The following is a 25847-nucleotide window of genomic DNA, read 5'->3' on the forward strand; positions in this document are numbered from 1 at the left end:
CGTCGACGTCAAAACATGCGCGACAAAAGTTAATTTAAAACTTTATCATGTGGACAGACGTTAGTAGTCGCGAGCGACATAAGTATCTCACGCAAACGAATGGATCTTTTATACCGGGGTAAGTTTTGTTCATTCATTGGGTATTTTTTAGTTGAACCTACTCGATTGTGACGCGTAGCGTAAGGTAAACAAAAACATTGTTTTGATACTAGATTGTACATTTTAAGATGCTGTATATGAATGGTAGGTGTTCATTTGCGTGATTTTGTTCATTAGTAGGTATGCAAAGATTGCATGATAAATTATCTGTCTTATGTTAGTCAAAGAAAGTATGTTGTCAATATACTATTCATGCGTGTATCTCTTTGTTTTGTTTACGTCGTTAAACATTGTGTGCAGATTTGTTTACGTGATTGAAGATTTTGATGTTTATTTGTTTAATGAGAACATTCATTTACAACTTACAAGACGTTAAGGTATCTGAAATGTGAACCTGGTACTTTACCTTTGTATTAGATAAATACATAATTAGTTTGGCCCAAAGAGTACAGTCACCAAGCTGTGAATACAGACAAAGTGCTAAAACGATGTATACACATCTTAATGTACAGGCAATAAAGCACAGTCTACATATATTTGGCACTTTGGACGTATTCATAACATTGGGGGCCTATTCGACTTGTCAGCATGACAATGTGAGTAAATTTTCAACAAATGTTTGGGAAGGCGAAAATATTAGTTTAGGTCTAACACTTTCGCCTTCCTAAACATTTCGGTACGTAGACTTTATGTCTGCAATATGGAATACAATTTATAGTTATGTGGAAGACTGCATAAATAATGCAGGTAGGTCAGCGCTAATGACCTGAAATGAAACTTTCGTCTAATAAGTTGCGACAATTTTGAAATCGGGAAAATCTACGTGTAGTCGTTGTCACATAATAGAGGTATAAGTATCTGACAGGCTAAGGTGTCCAAAAAATATCTAGATGTTCGCTTTGACATCATAAGGTATAAGGTTACGGTGACCGCTTTCGATTAGGCGGACAGTATGCCTTTTTGCCACCGACATGGTATAAAAATGCTAATAATGATGTTCGAATATTTCTGAAAACTATGGTCACCTTGACCCATACCGACTTAACATCAATCTAGAAAGGTAATAAGTGTAACAAACACTATTTAAGATACAAACACTTCATAAATACTAACAGAAACGAAGTTAACGACTGCGTCAATCGCAACCGACCTCCAGTTTTCGTGCCCTAGTTAACCATAAACATTTTAATACATTAGCGTGCTTTCAAATGGCATAAAAGCTTTCAAATAACTTTAACAAAAGTCCTTTCCATCTTAGCTATCAGGAAATGCATCGCCTCACGCGATCCAGTATAAATTGACCCGAGATTTTACTCAGTTGTTATAACTCTGAAGGTCAAGTTATGTTAGTTAAGTTATTGGATAATAGTTAATTACTTTATGTTATTAATTACGAATCAGGATTTTCAATCTCGGTCATTTGATTTCGTGAAATTCGTTCAATAATATCTCCACTACTAGCGATTTAGAATTTAAACTAACAGAATCGAAAACGACTGATCATTACCCGTAGTTTTAAAATTACTAGCCGCTAGCCGTCTTTTTTTCAAAAATAGCATTAAATACGTCGTTTTCCACAGACTTTCGAACGGCGCCGCTTTCTAAATGCCCAATCAAGGGTTAGCAAGTTAACGCCTATTACGTTTGATTCCAATGACAATTTAGAGGAATATGAGGTTTACGTTGTATGAAGAAGCAACGAAACGGTCGTAACCTCTTTTTCTCTCAATCTCTGACCAACGTTAAACTTTAGTCTACCTCAATACAAATTGTCATTACCATTATTATGGCAGTTCTACCTGCCTCACACACCTCTAGGTGTGTAGGTAGGTACTTATACCGGAACTGCTTTGGTTATGGGCGCCCTTGACATGGTACATAAATAAAAAAGAGCTCGTGTCAAGGGCATGGGATTGGTTCCACAGATAATGTAAAAAAATGTTAGAATGAGTTAGAATCTGATTAGATTGGTTAGCAGTGCATTAACTTTGATTTGATTCCGTGACTATGAATTGGAAAGACATGGCAACATGCTAGTTTTCTACTAGTCAAATCAGCTACTTTTTAAGAACTGTCAAAACAATTTGCTAATATGGAATTACTATAAAATACTGAGGAGTGACCCGTCACGGTCAATTCATTTACTTTACATCTTTATCTTCGACTTATTAAATAGAAATTATGTTTAAACATAACTACTTACTGTCCATATATATATATACTCTGTCAACCAAATCTGTCAGTAAATAAGAACAAAGAAAACTATATGCATCCTTTTCTTTAGGGTGCTAGAGAAAAGGATACTTATAGTTTTCTTAGTTCTTATTTACTGACACACTTGTTTGACATATATCTTCTAATTATGTGGTGCTTTATTTCGTGCACTGCATAAAATATTTTATTTTAAGTAATTATAGGAATCTAGCCTATTTGTACCTTTTAACTTGACCAAGTGCAAGCTAGCAGGATAACACAGCGATTTTAATAGTATCGTTTAAACGTCACAATTTCGTAGAATAAAATAACAATTGCACTGACAGATCTAACTCTATTTCTGTCTTATGTTTTATCTTTAATTTATTAATGGTTATTACTTAATATTTCCAGTTATTCTTGAAATGAATGGGCTGAGCAAGAAAAGGTTGAATCTGGATCACCTAGATCAGACCTTTCTAATTACTTAACTACTTACAAAATTCAAATCACGACTAAATTTCTAATCAAAGTAATAGTTTCATTCCGAACCACGGTTGCCGCCGTCGCGCTCAATTTCTCCCGCGCGAGATGATTGCGCGATCCTGAGTCAAGATCTTAGGTGACCAGTGTAACATGACATTATTTAACTAACTAATGTGGCTCTGGGATCCAAAGAGGATCTTGGCCTCCAAAACGAGAGCATGCCACTTATCCCGATATTGCTCAGCTTCCTGCATATTATCGGCTTGTAGCTGACGCAGATCCCTCACCACACTGACTCCCCAGCGGTACCTAGGCCGACTCACCGGGCGGCCAGTTCGTCATTCCAGAAATACCAATCAATCAATCAATATCATTTATTTCAAACCATGGTATTACATTAAAGATGTTACAATACGAAGGAGGTCGCATGGCACCACGGTAGGGTTTATTTACTAAACTACGTTCTCTTAGCAGCCCGATCCTCTCCCATTCTTAGTAGGTGGCCGAACCAGCAAAGTCTGTGGGATTTAGTTACGCCGATGATATTCGCTTCGCCCACCAACTCATCTATTTCGGCATTCTTATCCTCAACGTGCCGCGTGCATCATTTACTTTGCGTTAAGTACTTACTTACTGCTTTGGCGTGAAATTCGCGCCTTTTTAATGCCAAGATTTGCTTGCTTAAGGCACTGGTCCCACCGCGAGCTAGTAAACTATGAGCTATTGGCTATAAAACGAACAAAAGATAAGCACCCCCGTACAAATAAAAGAGACACGGCGATTTTGATAGCTCAGCGCTGGGCGAGTAACTATCTAACTATAAACATCGCCGTGTCTCTTTTATTTACATGGGAGTAATTATCTTTTGTTCGTTTTTATAGCCGATAGCTCATAGCTTACTAGCTTGCGGTGGGACCAGTGCCTGACCGTCCATAGGTAGTAGGTAGATGATAGACACATTATCTGAACCGTGTCTATTACTTTACGAATAATGTTCATCATGATTAGAGGCGAAGAGTTGCTTAGTCTTGGACTCGTTCATGTAAGCAAAGCTTTTGGAATTACACTGACACCGCGTTTGATGAATAATGCAGTGAATTTGATAAAGAAAACTGCGTTATATCGAATGATGGACATGAATGTAAATTTTTACTGTCACGAAACGCTATCGTTTATGTAATTGTAGTAATGGTGTAATATAATACGTATACAGGGGTGATCTTGTAAGTACTAGCCAAACTTTGCATAGTGACTTTAATTGAGGTCATAATACTCATAATGAACAACTTCTATTATGGAATCAATGCTGTACTACTTAATCGCAAAAAAAAAATTGGTTGTTTTTTTTAAATTTTGTTTGGCTGACGTGATGCCGCGCTCGTCTATAATTAAGTAAGTATATGGAACAGCCAAATTTTCATTTCGCGATTTCAGCATTTGTTCCCTAGTTGTATAGATGGCAGCACCATCTTTCTACCTATACCGCAGTCCTGTAAAGGATTCGTATAGGAGGTGCAAGCACACATTGCTGGCCCTTAGATTTGGTCAAAGGCGCCTAGCCTTATGAGAGATAACATACACTAGAGAAATTTCGTCGGGTACCACGGCGCGGCGGGCGGGTGGTCTAGTGGTAAGGACGTTAGCCGCGTAAGCTGTGAAGACCCGGGTTCAATTCCTAGCTCAGCCTTGTCGTTTTTTCTTTCGTGTATGATATCTATTTCAATTTATGATTTCAGCATTGGTCCTATATAATAAAAGTTGCTTATTATGACCTCAAAAGAATGAATGCAAAGGCTGGCAGAATTTTGTGCTTTTAGGGTGATTTTGTAGGTACAAAATCACCCTAAAAGCACAAAGCAGCATTTGTAGTTAATATTAATGCTGTTTCTATCTATACCTACGCCTTTAGATGTTTATGGTATGGCCAAGGAGAAGGTGCTGCCATCTATTCGACTAGGGATCAAATCAAACAACTTTTTTAAATAATGTTTATTAGGCCTCTTTCACAAGTATGTACCTGGGTAAATAAATATTAAAGTTAACGATTTGTTACTTTAATCGATTTTGTATTCACCAGAGCATGGTATTGGTATTACACAATTTTCCCGATAACTCAATATCTTCGAGATATCTTCAGCGTCGCTTGATTCCGATTGGATGGTTCCTTCTTAGAAAGCAAAGAAAATATTTTTTCGCAAGTTGCATATAATTTTAATATGTATTAATAATTGGGGAAGATAAATATTTATCGGCTTAATAGGTAAGGTGCATTAGGGTAATTCCGAAAGTCGTCTAATTACGAAAGTCACATAAAAATCACCATTATTTCCATCATATCAAGATTCCTTTCGGAATTATCCGAGCATTTTCTGTCATTCGGAATTACCCTAATGCACCATAATTATGTTTTCCCATCACTAGCTCGGAAACACGTGTTTTGTCCTTTAATACCAGCGGGTAAAAACGCATTTTATCCACTAGTGGATAAAGTAATTTGACCTTGAATATAGTCATTTTTTGGCTTTAAAATTGATAAAAGTGAGTGAATCTAGTGATGACAATGATCTTTACCACCTGTGGAACTACTGAAGCAGTGATAAACGCGCCTTTTGCGTTTTACTTTCCTCGCTATAGTGAGGGGAAAAAAATTGTGTTACACTCTGGTGCAAATGTATTTTACTTCTCGTGTGTTAAAAAACTCGCAAGTTCAGGATTCTATTCTCGAACCACTCGCTTCGCTCGTGGTTCAACTATCGAATCCTTTCGCTTGCTCGTTTTTCAATAACACACTCGGCGTTAAAATACAACTTTGCATCCTTTTATAACAAATAACCATTACTTATTTCATAAAATGTGTAATTTTGCAGCAATAAACATCCCACTATATCGCTTGCCGTAAGAAAGTTGTGTCCGGTTACTCTACTACGGTATAATTTGTATTTGCCATATTTGCTTGTATCTTCTTACTACGGTATAAGATACAAGCAAATAAATATAATATATTAAACTTAGAAAGGGCCCAGCGAGCGGTGCTAAAAGTAGCTACTTCCCGACCTTTTTTATACCCTACAGATCTTCTTTATCAATCATGTCAAGTACTAACTGTTCGTCAATTGTTTATTTTAAGCGCAACATTAAAGCAGCATGGCCGAATATCCTTCAACACAGATTATAATAACAAAAGGCGGAAAGATATCGTTTGTATTCAAACCGTACATAGAAAACACGTTTTCTCATCTAGATTTTTTGTCTTTCTGGGGCCATTTCTATACAACGGGTTAAATGCAAAATTAGACTTATATCCACTTAGCTATGTTTGTTGTAAAAGTGCTCTACGACGAGGCCTGCAAAATATGACGTACGATGATACAGAAATAGTTATTTGTTATACAAGGGGGCAAAGTTGTATTTTAATGCCGAGTGTGGAATTGAAAAACGAGCAAGTAAAAGGATTCTATAGTTGAACCACGAGCGAAGCGAGTGGTTCGAGAATAGAATCCTGAACTTGCGAGTTTTTTAACACACGAGAAGTAAAATACATTTGCACCCGAGTGTGACACAAAACTTTTCCCCTCACTACAGCGAGGAAACTACAACGCAAAAAATACGTTTATCACTGTTTCCAGTAGTTTCACAGGTGGTAAATCATCTTTATTACTAGATTCACCTACTTTTATCGATTTTAAAGCAGTTAATTTGACGTTATTCAAGGTCAAATTACTTTACCCACTAGTGGATAAAATGCGTTTTTACCCGCTGGTATTAAAGGACAAAACACGTGTTTCCGAGCTAGTGAGGGGAAAAGTTACTTATGGTCGTAAAATAATTACCTATTGAATATACAATGAATATATATGTAATGTAATAGTTCGGAACCTACGAAAATAAGTCTTGTGTTTATTTTCTTATAAGTTTTATTTTAGTGAATAATTAAAAATAAATCATTAATTTAGTCCTTCTTCTGCCTGAAACACAGGAACTATCCTAGCTCAGGCATTTGTATTAAACATCTCTTATATGTATAACAATTCTTAGCCTTTAAGAACAATCACTGTACAATTATGTTTTTATTAATAAATTATTTGTATTTGTATGGTAACCCACACTACCCACAGAATGCGTCGTTTCACTAAACTTCTACCAAATACTTATGTTTACTCAATTTAACTCAATGGATCAAATGTTTTATCACATGCTTGATAATTTTGTGTCTCGATTAGCCTTCATACCAGTGTAAAAATAACCGTAGAGTTTTAACGAAACCAAATACAACCTTCAAACAGAAAGAAATACCCGAGCACACATAATAAAACTAGCCAGTCGCTCGCGGATGATGCCTAATGGCATCATCCATCGACCTCTAGACTCGGGTATACAACGTCGGCTCCGAGTATATAGGCTGGCACTGGCTGTGTACGGGCTGTACGGGCTTCAGTTCCTATAGAGTACTACCATACCAGAAACTTTAAATGTGATGCTATTATTAGAGTATTTCTTGTTCGAAGTATATTATATGACCATAATAGTCTTATTACATCATAGTATCAGACAATTTTATGGGCAATCTTCAAGCGAGAAACAATACCCCGACGTCAAATGTAGAACGAAGGGGAAATCGCAGTCGCACCGCGGTCCGCGACCTGTCGTAAATGATGCTTCGGGCTCATCGCTTGTTGGTTATGAGTATGTGGCCTTTACATGTTCCTAGGGTACTGTTAGAAACAAAATGTGATGCTTATTAGAGTCGTTCTTGCTCCAAGCGTATTATGCTGCCATGAAAGTTAGACAATTTTATGGACAATCTTCAAGTGAAAAACAATACCCCGACATCAAATGTAGAACGAAGGGGAAGTCACAGTCGCACCGCGACCAGTCGCAGATGATGCCTAAAGGCATTGACCTGGGCTCGTCGCATGTTGGCTGTGAGTATGTGGGCTGGCACCGGCTATGGACGGGGTACATGTGCTCTGGGCAGCGCTCTACGCCTGAAAAAAAATGATCATTGATCAAGTACAAATAGTAGAGTGGCAGTTTAGAAAATGTTATGTTTTTGAAATAGGGAACAAATCATTTATTTTTTGTAACAATTGGAACACTGAGTACTTAAGTCTGCAATAGTCTCAAAAATGTGAGTCGACATTGTTAACTTGATTGATCTTAACAACGGGAAATAGCTTAATTTTGTAACGTAAGGGTCGATGTTTAACCACTCGTGCTAATATTGTTTCCTGAGAAAATTCAATCGTTTAATAGTGAAATTTTGGGCACCCGATCGAAAAATAAAAACTACTTACCAAATACCTAGTATGAATATTTTGAGGATTTTTTTTCACTAGAAAAATGCTTACTGAAATCGCACATCACAATAAAAGGTCATAGATCACAACTGAAATAGTACATTACAGGTCGAAACTGCGGAGGGCCAGATGTACTAAAAAAACGTCGTACGATACACGTGCGAAAAGGGAATTCGTAACTCTTGTCGATTTAAAACACGACCGTTTCGAGCTTCCTCTTTTCCGCACTTGTATCGTAATGTACTATTCTTTACTTACATGTGCCGTTGTACATTAAACATTCTACTTTTTTCTGCACAAGTTCGAAGTACATATTCGGTGCACAGTTTACAAAGTTAAATATTAAAACGGGTAATAAAATTGTGGTCTGCATTTTTCACCCACTCCGCTTTAGAGTTTGATCCCTTCTGTGGTTGTACTGGTTGTTAATAAGAACAAATGAATAAGAAGTTGAATGATTGAATGAACTTCCTTCTTTTGTTCACTACATTATGTTTGTTTGTTTTGCTTATTGGAGTTCGAAGAAAAGTCATAAGGAGTGCATTTCCATCGACATATTTAATTTGTTCCTGTTTCGAATTCTAGTATAAACCAGCTTTTTTACTACCTTTCATTAAATTAAGCTCAGTTATTTTAATGTGAAAATAATGACAATATATGTAATATAATGAATAAATATTTATTTCACGTTAAAAATACACATTAAACTAACAAAAAAATATAATTACATGAGTTTAACTGATACTTCAGTCTGCAAACTTAAATTGCCTCCATAAATAGTGTTATAATCTTCAAAAAAATATATATCTGATGTAACCTATTGGCATCATGTAATAAAAAAAAACATCATGCTGTTTTTTAAGTTTGGAAAATGTAGGTATCTAAGACGTTACTATTAAGTAGTTATAATTTACATTTTTAGAATTATATTTTTTTAAAGTTTAATATAAGTACTAGCTTTGGTACTAGTTAATAACCTAACCACAAAATTAAAACTGAAAAACAATAGTGGACCGATTTTCATGAAACATGGCTAAGAACACTCCCGACTAATTTGGCTTTCAAATAAAAAAAACGAAATCTGAATCGGTTCATCGGTTCGGGAGCTACGATGCCACAGACAGACACACACAGACAGACAGACAGGCACGTCAAACTTATAACACCTCGTCGTTTTTGGTTGGGGGTTAAATAAAAGTGCTTTCTCAAGAAAGGTAACTACATAACTGCAACACAAACACATGTAAAATGTATTAGCAGTAAACTAAAGCGGCCCAGTTTCCGTCTGTTTGCTGGCAGGACGCCAAATCATTATCTTAACTATTTACCAACCTGCCCCACTTATCATGCACCCGGCCATATTGAATTATTTACGAAACTTCTGTTTAATTTCAAAATCCACGGCTATTCTGCGAAATAACTGACATTTGCCGGAATGCCTTTGATGTAAGTGTTTTGGTATTGCTTTAAATAAATATTGGGGGACACCTTACACAGATCAACTTAGCCCCCTACTAAGCAAAGCTTGTACTATGGGTGCTAAGCGACGATATACATACATAAATAGATAAATACATACTTATATACATAGAAAACATCCATGACTCAGAAACAAATATCTGTGCTCATCACACAAATAAATGCCCTTAATCATAATCATAATCATAATCATAATATTTATTTCTAAGAATATGGTAGGTACAATTGAGATGTTAACAGGTTGAATTGTAAGGTTCAGCATATTCTGCCAACACTGGCGTAGAAATATATAAAATAGCATTCAAGTTTAAAACTAAAATTTAAATACAGTCGTACATATTATAAAATTACAACACGTACAAATAAAATCATATCAAATATCATACAGTATTAAGTCAACATTAAATAACTCGCAATTAAAGAATAATAATTATAATAATATACAGAATACCGGGATTCGAACCTCGAACCGCGGCTCAGCAGGCAGGGTCACTACCGACTGAGCCAGACCGGTCGTCTTTGTGTATCTATTACATATTTTAGTGTCTGAACTGAAGCAGTGGGAATGTAACAAAATGAAGACCGTCGATGTACAGAAGTCTGTCTAGACACTCTAGACTCTAGTCTATATGTGTCTTTATGCATCTGAATCAAAGTATACCTACAATACCTACATGAAACAGTGTACAACTGTACATATTGAAACTAACACTAAGCATAGAACTTGATAGGTTTTCATATCCAAAATGGTTCGCCTTTTGAGGCATGAAATAAGAATCTATGTTAATGTACTTTATTTAAAGAAAAAAAAAATCCAGAGTTTTTTTGCTACAGCTCGATTATAGATTAAGAGGATACGGTAACGAAAATGCTAACTACGCCCCAAGCCGCGTCAATACGCAAGAGCGATAGGGATAGATAGCTACGAAAGAGACATTATCGTGAGCGTTTGTGACTTTGTGCATTCGGCTACGCACACCAAGTGCTACAAGTGCTACGTCGTAGCCCGTAGCATTGGTATTCAGTTGTGTAGCAAAACAAACTCGGTTTATTCAATAATAGATAATCTCGGCATCTCATTAACTGGCTAATTTAACCAGTTGGCTGCCATATTAGACATGTCGCTGGACTATCATGAAAGGGTATAAGGTCAATAGGGATAATTATTGCACCTGGTGTAATTATCTCGGTTGCAGACCGTAGTATTAGTTATTAAATAAAGGAATAAAACATTTTTTTATCAAACTTTATTAACAAAATAATCTACTATATTATATTCTAAGGTATTATCGTCAAAATAAAAAAAAATCAGGAAATAATAGGCACAGTCACCGTTAATAACATCGCAAAAAAAGAAGGGCGCAAAAATACCTGACACAGTCCTATTTCTATAGTCATAAGAGCGAGTCGCATATTTATGCAGCCTTCTTTTTGTACGATTTTATTGCCGGTGACTGTACTATAAAGTTTTAAAGTTAATGATCATTGTTACCCCACTTACCTACCCTACGAATCAAATGAATCCAGTAACCTCAGTTGAAATTGAAATATAGTAGACATTTCATCACCCGAAGCTAAACTGGCCCCGTAGCCGAATGGCATTTCTCCGACGCGAAACGAAAACGAAACGCCGCGAAATTAGTCTTCGTGAGCGTTTGTGCATTCGGCTACGCACGCTGCTTGCACGCAGCGCATCAGCTGTTCATTTAGGAGGAGATCAGCGCTGCACGAGATTCAATGTACGCTATGTTGCCATTTTAGGCTGCTTCACTGATGTTTGTGACACAATCTGATGATGCTATAACAAGGCAACATGTTATAACAAGTTAAAATACCATAAACATTCACGTTTTCATTGAGACTTAAAACAATTCATGTATTAGGACAGTAACATTTTGAAAAAGATTCCTTTCACTCTCTTAAAATACTATACCTACTTACAATTTCTTTTAACTCTTTACTACCATACAAAATCACATTTTTTCCATGAACTCTTAAATAACATATAAAGACAGCATCATTATCTTCATCCGAAGCTGAACTGCTCATCGCTGTCCGTTCCAGTCCGTTCCATCTGGCAAGTGCAGCCGCCGCCGGGACTTGCGGCGCCGGAGACCCGGCTCCGGACACTCCTCTTCCTTGACGCAACGCATCATCTCCTCGTCTAGGAGATCCGCGTTGCAGGAGACTAAATTTAATGTACGCTATATTGCCTTTAGGCTGCTTCATTGATATTTGTGACTAATGACACAAATATCTGATGATGCCTATTGGCATCGTGTTATGAAAACACGTTAAAATACCACAAAAAATAAGTTTTCATTGAAAGTTGAAACTCAACAATACATGTATTAAGACAGTAAAAATTCAAAAATAATCCTCTTACTGTTTTAACATTCAATACAAATTTTATTTTACCGAAGAGAATACTAAATTCTGTTTTCTTTAACTCTAAAACCGTATACTTATAACACAGTAAAATGTCCATCATCTTCATCCGAAGCTGAACTGCTCATCGCTGTCCGTTCCATCTGGCAAGTGCAGCCGCCGCCGGGACTTGCGGCGCCGGAGCCCCGGCTCCGGACACTCCTCTTCCTTAACGCAGCGCATCATCTCTTCATCGAGGATGAGATCAGCGTTGCAATCGCAGCGGGACCAGCCGCATGTGAACCCTGGGACACGGAGTAAAGAAATAAATAAATATTATAGGACATTCTTACACAAATTGACTGAGTCCCACGGTAAGCTCAACAAGGCTTGTGTTATGGGTACTCAAACAACGATATACATCCATACTAATATTATAAATGGGAATGTGTATGTCTGTTTGTCCGTCTTTCACGGCAAAACAGAGCGACGAATTGACGTGATTTTTTAAGTGGAGATAGTTAAAGGGATAGAGAGTGTCATAGGCTACTTTTTGTCTCTTTCTAACCCCCCACTTCCCTAAAATGGGGGGGTGGACGTTTGTATGGAGCATTCCACAATTCTCGAATTTAACGCGAGTGAAGCTGCGGGCAAAAGCTAGTAATATATAAATATAGACTCTGGAACAAGTATGTGCCCATCATCCACACAAAAAATGCCCTTACCAGGATTCGAACCCAGGACCGCGACTTTTCTTTCATTCACGATATTTACTTTGTCAAAAAAAAATTATAAAAGAAGGTACCTATATATAAACCTAGTAAAATAAATGCAATTTAACCCGTAGGTATTTTGAGGACTTAAATTGTATAGGTAATTTTTGGTAATGTTGCCTATTGGCATCAGAACTCTCAGTCGCATGGAAATATTTTTCGCATAGGTATAAACCTGAGTTACCTATTGGATAAGTAAGTCTGGAAGAGCAAGTCCTCTGTGACATCGAGTCTTGATCACAGCGCGTGTGGTATGGATGCATGTTTCGAGGACAGTGGTTTACACCTGTAAAATTTACATAATTTAATTAAGTATGGGGTGGTTAGAGTAGTGCTACCCCGTCTATTTCACGCAAAATAGGCACAATGGATGTCGACTTGCGGAAAATGCCCAATAAAACTAACTAACTAACTAAGTATGTTGTAATTATTAACTTATTTCCATTCCACTATACATACTTAAATAAATAAATAAATAAAATAAAAATATTTTTATTGCCATAACTACCAACACAAATACATGAGAACAAAATTAGAAACAAAATGGATAAAATCACTACTAATCAATACTAATTAATTAATCACTTTCTCGTAAACAAGAGACCTATCGATTACCCTCCATCGTAGTTTCTCTCTATTACTCAATCATCTCCCGAATTTTCTATTATTCAGTACCCAAAGGTTGTCTGGAAGAAATCGCTCTTAAACGATAAGACCGCCTGTTGTTACCTTTGTTTTGTTTCTTGTGTATTACTTGTAAACTATGTGAGGTGTGCAATAAAGAGTATTGTATTGTATTGTATTACTCTTCCGTAATAGGGATCATTAAACCAGAGATAAATGTGTCAAGTTTGCGAGTTCCGATATTTTTGAGCACTTCGACCGGTCCGATATATCTGACGGCGACTGTACCTTGATTAGATTAGCTAGCGGGAAAAGAGTCAAAAGTAGATGTAAAATTGTATACTCTGTAAAATATAAAGGGTGAAAGGCTGGAGCCTAAGTTGGCCATATAAATAGACCACGTGACTCCCCCTGGGGCCCCGGGCCTTTACCACGTGACCCCCCCCCCCCCCTGGGCACGAAGCTGGATCCGCGCTTGGTGAAATACTTTGCATACCTTCCACCAATGCTGAAATCGCGAAAAAAATTGACTTTCATATTTGAGCGGCATCGTGTCAGTTGGAATGTATGGAACAACCAATTCGCGATTTCTGCATTGGTCTCGTAATAACAGTTGTTCATTATGACCTCAAATATGGCTGGCTGGGTCTTTTCAGTTCACCCAGTATTACAGCGTAGGTAGTTATCATCATCATCAGCCCGCTGCAGTCCACTGCTGGACATAGGCCTCCCCCAAGGTACGCCACAGAGCCCGGTCTGCTGCTTTATGCATCCAGTTTCCGCCGGCCCCCCTATGGAAATCATCCCGCCATCTAGCCAGAGGGCGTCCCACACTACGTTTACCAAGACGCGGTCTCCACTCCAGAACACGCTTGCTCCAGCGGTTATCGGTTCTGCGACACATGTGGCCAGCCCATTGCCACTTCATACCTATAGCTGTAGGTAAGTAAACTATTGTAACATAATCTAAACGCGCCTGATCAGTGTGTGTGTGGATTGAGTGAGCACCTTCCGAAAATGAAAAAAAATATGCTGATCATTTAGTAAAAGTTCTAAAACAATTGTAAAACGAATCTCTGAATTTGTAAAAAGATAAATCAAAAGATACAGCCATTAACATGTGCTCACTCAGTTCTCACAAACTACCAACGAAAACAGTGAATATATTCATTTAACATATAATATTTATATACTAACATTTAGTAAAAAATAGGCCAACCTACCTCTATAAATATTAGATCACCTAGTGACGTATTAAATTTTTTACAAATAGTTTCTTATGCTCACTCAATCCACACACTTTTGAAAAGCCGAATTTTGATGAAAAACATAAGATTTAGACCGCTATTATATGTGTATAGTTTAGTAAAAGTGAAATGGGAATTTGTAAAATACAAAACGAACCACTAACGTGTCAGGTTTTTTTATAATAAATTTTTGTAAGTGCTCACTCAGTCCACACGTTTTGAGAAAGTTAAAAATGTAAATATCTTACGATTTGTAGCACCTAAGACACTCGAAAGTACTTCAACATTTAGTAAAAAATTTTACTAAATATCCACCATCTAATATTTTATATTCGTTGTCTGGTTTTAACTAGATATTCAGACATAACTTTTCTCATACAAATGTATCAAGTAGGGTGACCACACTATGTCGGCTCCTGATTTTCCCCACCTTTCCATTGTCATATTGAGATTGGGGAGTATCGTTCGTTCAATTTTGATAATATTAAACTAATATCATATTAATTATCCATCTGCAAACTGTTTTTAGGTTATGTTCTTGGCCTAGTGATGATGTGTATTGTGTAATTTTTATCGACGTCAGGATAATAACCATATCGACATGCATGCATTAAAAAGGACATGAATGATAATTGGTAAGAAACAAAGAATATAATACTTCACTAGTAAGAAACCAGAACCTGGTAATCTAATCGCGCTAACAGATGAGCGTACCGGATTTGTAAGTGGGAGCGAGAAATAGTTATTCTTTTCTCGCTCCCACTTACAAATCCGGTAAACTATTATCAAAATTGAACGAAACTCCCCAATCTCAATATGACAATGGGAAGGTGGGGAAAATCAGGAGCCGACATAGTGTGGTCACCCTACTTGATACATTTGTATGAGAAAAGTTATGTCTGAATATCTTTAAAACCAGACAACGAATATAAAATATTAGATGGTGGATATTTAGTAAAAATTTTTACATAATGTTGAAGTACTTTCGAGTGTCTTAGGTGCTACAAATCGTAAGATATTTACATTTTTAACTTTCTCAAAACGTGTGGACTGAGTGAGCACTTACAAAAATTTATTTTAAAAAAACCTGACACGTTAGTGGTTCGTTTTGTATTTTACAAATTCCCATTTCACTTTTACTAAACTATACACATATAATAGCGGTCTAAATCTTATGTTTTTCATCAAAATTCGGCTTTTCAAAAGTGTGTGGATTGAGTGAGCATAAGAAACTATTTGTAAAAAATTTAATACGTCACTAGGTGATCTAATATTTATAGAGGTAGGTTGGCCTATTTTTTACTAAATGTTAGTATATAAATATTATATGTTAAATGAATATATTCACTGTTTTCGTTGGTAGTTTGTGAGAACTGAGTGAGCACATGTTAATGGCTGTATCTTTTGATTTATCTTTTTACAAATTCAGAGATTCGTTTTACAATTGTTTTAGAACTTTTACTAAATGATCAGCATATTTTTTTTCATTTTCGGAAGGTGCTCACTCAATCCACACACACACGCCTGATCAATATCAGCAAGATCAATTTCAGTTTACCTCAATTACAACTACTCGATAAGAAGATCACTCACATTCCCCTTTATAATAAAGACATCGGAAATTCTGCTTCGGAAGAGCGGCGCACAATAGGAGCAAAGAAAGCAACACAAGAACCGCCATTGTCTCGAATCTGTACTAGACTGAGTGCGAAAGTGTTCCCACGGTTACCTTTAACAGTTTTAACACGTTGACAAGTCGCCAATTGCTCACGCTCCACAAATACGCAAATTTCAGTCGATAGGTGCATGATTGGTGCTGATCTCATTTTCTGCTTTTCTGTTTTTAACCCCCAACGCAAAAACGACGGGGTGTTATAAGTTTGACGTGTCTGTCAGTTTGTTGTGTGTCTGTCTGTGGCATCGTAGCTCCCGAACGGATGAACCGATTTAGATTTAGTTTTTTTTTTGTTTGAAAGCTGAATTAGTCAAGAGTGTTGAAGCGGAACTGACTTATTCCGTCTATTGTCCTTTGAGTCGTCGGCAACCCTAACCCTCCTAGGAACTTGTACACTCCTTTTTACTGTGTATTTAACACAGCAAAAGGGAATGTACAAGTTTCTAATGGGGTGGCAACGCGCATGTGACACTCTTTGAGTTGCAAGCGTCCATAGGTTCCATGGCTAGGCCATCAGGCGGGCCGTACGCCTGTTTGCCACCGACGTAGTATAAAAAAGCCATGTTTCATGAAAATCGGTCCACTATGTCGCGGTCCGGGGTTATGGAGTCAAACTAGATCCAACGAATACGAGATTTTCTGGCAATACCACAGAATACATATAATATATTAGTACTAGCAGTACGCCATGTGAACAATTGCCATACAAATTTCACTGCACCTTTCGATAAAATACCGTACATTCAAGACAATTACTACTGTAGGTACTGTAGGTATTTAGTCCGTTTTCACATTATCCGATCCGATATCGGATGTCGCAAGGATTTCAATGGGATATCAGTTCGACATCCGATATCGGATCGGATAATGTGACTTAGTGAGACACATTATTCGATCGTTGCATAAGTGCGTTTTCACATTATCCGATCCGATATGAATATAGGACCTTTATATATTAAAGGCGCCATGTTTGACATCCTTCCTAATCCGATATCGGATCGGGTAATATTAAAACGCACCTAGTTCGCCACGAAGCGTTAACATTGACAACTTGTCTACGGGCCCCGTTCTGTTTGTGTTTTCACACGCTCAGTTCAATTGCGTAAAACGGTTTGTTTACGACTTTTATGAGGATTGTTTCCATTTAGAACTGACCGCATAAGTTTATTGCGGACAATGAGAGCTAAAGTTTACAAAAAAAACCGGCCAAGAGCGTGTCGGGCCACGCTCAGTGTAGGGTTCCGTAGTTTTCCGTATTTTTCTCGAAAACTACTGAACCTATCAAGCTCAAAACAATTTTCCTAGAAAGTGTTTATAAAGTTCTACTTTTGTGATTTTTTTCATATTTTTTAAACATATGGTTCAAAAGTTAGAGGGGGAGGGACACACTTTTTTCCTTTAGGAGCGATTATTTCCTAAAATATTAATATTACCAAAAAACTATTTTAGTAAACCCTTATTCATTTTTAAATACCTATCCAACAATATATCACACGTTGGATTTGGAATGAAAAAAAAATCAGTCCCCATTTTACATGTAGGGGGAGTACCCTAACAAAACATTTTTTTTCACTTTTTATTTTACCACTTTGTCGGCGTGTATACATATTGGTACCAAATTTCAGCTTTCTAGTGCTAACGGTCACTGAGATTATCCGCGGACGGACGGACAGACAGACAGACATGGCGAAACTATAAGGGTTCCTACTAGTTGACTACGGAACCCTAAAAAAGTATAATTCGCAAAACAGTATCACCATTTTTTTAATGGTACTTACACTACTTACAGACATACACCGCCCCGTAGCCAAATAGCATTTCTACGACGCGAAACGAAAAGCCGCGAACGGTAGTCTGGCTCTGTCGCGCCAATATATAGGTACCTACGCAAGAGCGATAGAGATAGATATCTACGAGCGTTTCGTTTCGTGAGCGTTTCGAGAGCGTTTGTGCATTCGTCTTCTTTTTGTATTGTTATGTTAAGATCGCAAGTTGTATCGGATGTCGGAAGGATTGCAATAGAAAAAATCCAAGATGGCGCCTGTAATGTATGGGATATCGGTCCGACATCCGATATCGGATCGGATAATGTGAAAACGCACTTACCCGTTACGTGAAGCACTCGTCGGCTCCTTCACAATCCACAAAACATTGCTAGATGTTGTTTTTGTTTATTTAGGTAACAAAATCACGAATTCTTACGTAGGTAGATATCCTTATTTTTGGTAGCACTTTGTACAGCCAAAGTTTTTCTAGATTAAGTTTTTTCTGGTTGATGAAGCCGCTTGAACTCTCACAACTAAACAAAATCACTTACCTAACAACAATTTCTTTATAAAACGGGCCCTTGTTTCGCAAATTAACAACAATCAATAATGCTAAACTTTACCCTTTCATAACGTAAACAATAACAAACTAAACAACAAACTTTGTCAGTCTTCGCTATAACCCTCAAAGTTTCTTTCGTGCGAATTGAAGGAGCTATTATTATCAAGATCGAAGTACTGAGAAACGATGCTTTACCACGAAACTCGTTAGCCGATAAAATATAGGTGAAGGGATAGGCTTCAGTAATTACCTACTTGTTACCTATACCTGCAAGAGACCAGTAAAAATGGAGACTTACCTCTTTTCGGTGCAACATTCTCAAATGGATTCACTAAATCTGTACACTTCTAACGCCGTGTCTTGCGTGGGCGACGGTCACGCGACCGTCGCCGTCGCGTCTCATCGCATCGTCTACTTCCATATCGATAAGGTTTGATTTCGTATGCGTCGCATCGCCGTCGCGCGGCCATCGCGCGACCGTCGCCCACGCAAGCCACGGCGTAATGCTTGACATACACCATTGGCAATGATGGTGCAATACAGAATGGGTGACTAAGATTCCATCGCGTGGGCACGGACACAAGTATGAATGCCACTACTTGTGATGGCAACTATGCTCCAGCATCATCGACCACTGACCATAGGCATTTAAGTTAAGCTCTCTCGTAGCCCTTTTCGCCTCGATCGGGATCATCTGCAATATTTCCCAACCATTTGTAAGTGCATGGGTACAGGGCACTAAACCAAATGCAAAAACGCTGACGATAACATAGAGATAGCTATTAATCTCTATCGCACTTCCGTATTGGCGTGATAGACCAGCGTGCATAGCCGAATGCATCACAAACGCTCACGAAACGAAACACTCGTTCTATCTATCTCTATCGCTCTTAGCGTATTCGCGCCACAGAGCCAGACTACATTTCGCGGCGTTTCGTTTTCGTTTCGCGTCGTAAAAATGCCATTCGGCTACGGGGCCAGACTGCATTTCGGCGTTTAACGTCAACGATTGTCATTTCGACGAGGTCGGCAGCAGTTATAACCTGACGAAGTTGTCCTGGACCCATAAGCAGCGGCAATATCACGAAAACAACCATGGGTTATGTTCTTAAGCGCAAATTGAGAGCATGGAAGACGTGGAACATGAGAGGTCTTTGAAATTTACACGTCGCTGGTATTTACTAAGTACCTATACCTATAGCTAGTAACTGCATGCGTCGGTTATACCTAAGTTAGATAGAGAAATGTGCCTGGCACGGGTCTCGCGGCCTGCCTCGATTACAGCGAAGTGCAGTGATAAGAATTCTAACGATTACATAAACGTAACCTCTAGGCATTGCCTTTACAAACCTCGATAGCCTCATCGTACTGATTCAGTTTACTCGAATCATCATAGCCTTTCTTCGCAAGTTTTCACGTGGTTTTTACAAAAAATTAATAAGGTCCTTATTACTGAGTAACTTTTTAACACCCGACGCAAAATTACGGGGTGTACGTCTGATTTAGATTTTACTTTTTTGTTTACTTACTATTAAAAATTTTTTTTGTTTGAAAGCTAAATACGACTAAATTATTATTAGTCATGTTTGATGGATATCGGTCCACTAGATCGGGGTTTTTTTCAAAATTTAAGTTATTATTATTGTGGTTAGGTTATATTAAGACACTCCTTCGGAGATAGGTCCCTTGGTTTGGTCACCAATCTCGTACTAACTTGCAAAAATCGTGTTTCCTTCCTTGCGTGCTTGAAACCATAGCAGGTCCTTTCACGAGGTTACCCTTTGACTTGGTATTGACGTCGTCCTTTCCTTCAAGGTTATCTGAAACAGTTTAACCTTTCATGTCTAATTTGTGATTTTTTCTTGACTGTTTTGTATAAATCTGGGCAGTTAGTCCAAAATTATCTTTTAGAAAGACTTCATAACGATTTTTTTTTTCAACAAGAAGAAGCCTAATCTTCTACCTATTGGTATAAAAACCACAGGCGGTGTTGACGGTATGAAAATTATGAAATTAACGACGAAGCCCCTTAGTGCGTTTTCAGTGTTTTCACATTATCCGATCCGATATCGGATGTCGGACCGATATCCCATACATTGCAGGCGCCATCTTGGATTTTTTCTATTGAAATCCTTCCGACATCCGATATCGGATCGGATAATGTGAAAACGGACTTAGACATAGACACCAAAATAGCCACCTTTAAGTATTATACGAACGGATACGAGATATAAACGTGAGCGTTGAGGTGAAACAAAATAATAGGTTAATTATTGTAATAAATTAGGTAGGTACCTATAATCTATTTTGGCATCCCTTGGCTCGTTGGGTGGACGACATCTGGAAAGTTGAGGGTCACAAAGTGTCTCAGCTGTATGAGATTGGCTCAGACCGGACCGGGGCAAGTGGCGTACCAGAAGAGAGGCCTTAGTGCGTTTTCACATTATCCGATCCGATATCGGATGTCGGACCGATATCCCATACATTACAGGCGCTATCTTGGATTTTTTCCATTGAAAATTGAAATCCTTCCGACATCCGATATCGGATCGGATAATGTGAAAACGGCCTTATGCTCAGCAGTGAACGATAAAGGGTGATGATGATGATGATTTTTTTGTTGTTGCAGATACACCGGACACTGTCCTATGCTGAAGTTTCGCTACGGCAAATGCTACGGAGACAACACACGGCAGATACTCAGAGAGATCAAATCGAATGGCCTGTTCAAGTGAGTACCATTAGTTATTTGTTATACAAGGGGGCAAAGTTGTATTTTAACGCCGAGTGTGGAATTGAAAAACGAGCAAGTGAAAGGATTCTATAGTTGAACCACGAGCGAAGCGAGTGGTTCGAGAATAGAATCCTGAACTTGCGAGTTTTTTAACACACGAGAAGTAAAATACATTTGCACCCGAGTGTAACACAAAACTTTTTCCCTCACTATAGCGAGGAAACTACAACGCAAAAAATGCGTTTATCACTGCTTCCAGTAGTTCGCACAGGTGGTAAATCATCTTTATTACTAGATTCACCTACTTTTAGCAATTTTAAAGCAGTTAATTTGACTTTATTCAAGGTTAAATTACTTTACCCACTAGTGGATAAAATGCGTTTTTACCCGCTGGTATTAAAGGACAAAACATGTGTTTCCGAGCTAGTGAGGGGAAAAATATATTATGACATTGAACAGTATACATATTGCTTACGAGATGATATGGCTAAAAAGCTGTGTCAAATGATCACACTGGTGATAATTGCTTTAGAACGTTTTTTCTTTGCGCGATCCGGTATCGAATGACGAATGACATAAGGAGAAAAAACCCTATGGGATAAATACCTAAGTAATTAACGAATGAATACAAAGTCGCATTTTTTTAGTCACACTTTACGTACTTCGTTGAGGACATAGGTATCTGGGATTGGACAATTTTTAACGTTCTTATAAATTAACCTCTGCCATCAAGCGTTACTTTCCTAATGATTAGGTAGGCAAGATTTAAGATTAAGTAAAAAATTACTTAAATATATGAAATCAGATAAAAATTACGTCTATTTACAGCAAACCACTAGAATACCGCCGCGGTGACAACTACGAGCTAGACCGCATGCCGCGCGTTGACGCGCCGCAACGCGACGCGTACGACGGCATCGGACGAACACCTGCCTATATGACTGGCTACACCGGCTACGTTCCCGGGATGAACTTCAGGTAGTAACATCAAACAACTAGGTAGTACAAACACAACTTAGGACAAGACCGCGGGTCGCGCGTCGTCGCGCAGCGCCGGATACGACGTAATCGGACGAACTCCTGCCTACACCGACTACGTTCCTGGGATGAACTTCAGGTAGTTCAGACAAACAGAAGTACAAGCTTGGAGTACGACGGACTGTGGCTGTTGCATGAAGTAACTTCATGTACCTAGTACCTACCTCACAACAGTCACAACTAACTATGATTACAAGCGAGCTAGTCCTGATGCCGCTATGTAAGAGTTCAAATAAAACTGGCAGGCTGTTTGAAAACTCTCAGGGCATTCTGCACCGATAGCATGGTAGCGCGATAAACGATAAAACGTCAGGCCGTCCTTTTCGCACTGTCTGTAAGTGCGCAGTTCCCATACAAATCGCAGTTGGGTTGCATTCAGTTTGTAACGGCCCTTTGGTTAACCAACCCCAACAATTAATTTGGTGAAGGCTTTATTACCGTCCCGAACATGACAGCTCTTTTCAACTGTTGATAATCACTTATATCTATGATCTGATTTCTAAAACATGAAATACCATTTCCAGATACGGCAAATCCTACGGACGAGCAGCGGACGACTGCATAGCAGATTTCGAAGAGAACCAGCGCGTGCTCCGACGGCGAGCCGATCTGAACCGAACGCACGCGCGATCACGAAGCGCGCCGAAGATGGAGACTGTCCATTCGAGAGACGAGATCCGGAGGGATTTGAACCGATTTAGAGAGATTAATAAGTACAAAGGTAATAATAGGTATCTGCCCAGTTTACGATGCTGAACAAGGTTCGCACAAGATGGCACCCTGCATTATAGGGACGTCACCCGCAGTAACATTCGTAGAAATAGAAGGCTGCATATATATCTGACGTTGACACGCTCCTATGGCACTAAAAATAAGATTGTGTCAGATATTTTTGCGGCTTTCTTTTTGAGCGATTTTACTGCCGGTGTGAGTTGACGAGATTAAGGTCACTAAGGAAACGTCAAGAGGTTTGAAGCAGTGGTTTCCAATGTTGACCGGGCTCCAAGTCCAACCACTAAACAAACGTTACTAAATTCGCTACTTCTTGACAGTCTTAATTTAGATATTCATAAACACTGCTCGACAATATAAAACGTCAGATAATTTAGTGACACAACACAAACGCTTAGTTCTTGAACATTTTTAACGTTTTCTTCTAGCAATCTGTATAATTGTATTACCTACTGCATTCCTCATTTTCGTTTCAGAAAACACGATATCCCCCGAATTCCCCCCAATCGCGGGCTACACCGGCCACATACCCCGCATCAAAGGCTCCGAGGCATCTCTCAGCCAGCGCTACCACTGCGCCGCGAAGCGAGGCCTAGAACTCATCCGCCTCGAACGAGACAAGAGGAAGGAGCTTCATAATGCGGACAGCAATATCAAAGCAATCTTGAAAGACAAGGATAAGAAGCACTCGTACTGGAACTGGGGATAGCATACGGGGAGGAAGATGTTCTTTGGCAAGTGCCGGTAGACATTCTTCCTAATGTTGATTTTTGAAATTTTTAGAGATCGTTTGACAAATTGAACTTTAATGCGAGATATGTTAACTATGGAAATAGACGGAAACAGCATGAACACAATAACTAGGTAGTTAAAACAATGCTACTCAATCCAATAAATAAATATGAATATGAATCCAGAAATTATGTTTTTTGACAAATATTTTACTGGATACCGACAAAATGATTTCAAAACTCTTATGTTATTTAAACACATGTAAGTGAAATCGATGGGAAAAGGAAAACATAACAATGTAGTACATACGACACGTGAGTCAATGACATAGAAATAACTTATACCAAAATTATCTGTCATTTTCGTTGCAAAATATTAAGATATCGCTATTAGAGCGCGTCTAGCCAATATTGGAGAAGACCTTTAAAAAATCTAGAAAATACATACCTACCTAATCTAATGAAATAGTTGAGACAAAAATACTGATGCGAAATTAATATATATACGAAACTAACTTGCTACATACATACCTAATGTCACAGAAAATCAACTCGGAGTAGACAACAAAAATCACAAAAATTAAAATTTTGAAAAAACCCCCGACCGCGACATAGTGGACCGATTTTCATGAAACATGGCTAAGACCACTCCCAACTAACTCAGCTTTCAGACAAAAAAAAACTAAATCTAAATCGGTTCATCCGTTCGGGAGCTACGTTGACAGACAGACACACACACACACAGACAGACAGACACGTCAAACTTATAACACCCCTTCGTTATTGCGTCGGGGGTTTAAAATATCAGACTAGACAACAAAAAGATCAAACTTTTAATGACAGGAATCTTTATCTCGTGAAATACAAAACTATAGGCGGAAAAACAATACCACTCAATCTAATACTGCTAACGACACAGACCGATCTTTCAACTCTTAAATTAGAATCCGTTTTTAGGGTTCCGTAGTCAACTCATGTCTCTCTGTCCGTCCGTCCGCGGATAACCTCAGTGACCGTTAGCACTAGAAAGCTGAAATTTGGTACCAATATGTATATCAATTACGCCGACAAAGTGGTAAAATAAAAAGAGGAAAAAAATGTTTTGTTAGGGTACCTACTCCCCCCTACATGTAAAGTGTGGACTGTTTTTTTTTTCAGCCCAATCCCAACGTGCGATACATTGTTGCATAGGTATTTAAAAATGAATAGGGGTTTACTAAAATCGTTTTTTGATAATATTGATATTTTCGGAAATAATCGCTCCTAAAGGAAAAAAGTGTGTGTGTGTGTCCCTCTAACTTTTGAACCATGTGTTTAAAAAATATGAAAAAATCACAAAAGTAGAACTTTATAAAGACTTTCTTGGAAAATTGTTTTGAACTTGATAGGTTCAGTAGTTTTTGAAAAAAATACGGAAAACTACAGAACCCTACACTGAGCGTGGCCCGACACGCTCTTGGCCGGTTTTTTTAAAGTATCTTAAGACATCGTTTTCGAACAACGTAAGATTCCGTTGATCGATTGGTGTGTTAACATCATAATATGGTTATTAGGTATGTCAATATAATCGACTCATTCAGAACTTTATTATTAAACTCTGACTTGACGACATTTATTATTCGGATCATATTATATTTATATAAGTTTTTTTAATTTTTTGGTGCATTTTGCAACTTGGTCATTATAGCTCAAACATACAGCACAAGACACAATAATTTACATCATATATTATATTATTGGTACATACTTAGATACCCACTACACGAATTATGACCAATCCGTCCAGTATTCATTGTAATATAATCGTATCAGAAAAACAACTACCCATCAGGTAACTAGCCAACGTCACCATCGCTTACGATAAAACCGTTATCGTGGCGAGCAATTTCTATCGCTCTTTCCCTTTTGCCACGACAGAGTGAGCTAGTTACGATAACTTTAATGGTCTTAGGGCCAGTTGCATCAACCACATTTGACAGACACATCATCGTCACGCAGCAGACGTCTATGGAACTTGCCATAGAATAAAATTAAACGAACGCTA

General features: G+C 38.1%; 1 protein-coding gene across 1 annotated transcript; it reads left to right on the top strand.

Moving 5' to 3' along the window:
- LOC125231914 (protein FAM166B-like) lies at positions 1-24439 on the top strand. The gene is made up of 5 exons (XM_048137517.1): positions 1-118; positions 21198-21299; positions 22131-22280; positions 22865-23061; positions 23549-24439. The coding sequence occupies exons 1-5, from the start codon at positions 48-50 to the stop codon at positions 23779-23781; spliced, it is 753 nt and encodes a 250-aa protein (XP_047993474.1). The 5' UTR covers positions 1-47; the 3' UTR covers positions 23782-24439.
- Positions 24440-25847: the final 1408 nt, after the last annotated feature.

Source organism: Leguminivora glycinivorella, chromosome 12, assembly GCF_023078275.1.
Source record: "Leguminivora glycinivorella isolate SPB_JAAS2020 chromosome 12, LegGlyc_1.1, whole genome shotgun sequence".
In the NCBI taxonomy this organism is placed as follows: Eukaryota; Metazoa; Arthropoda; class Insecta; order Lepidoptera; family Tortricidae; genus Leguminivora; species Leguminivora glycinivorella.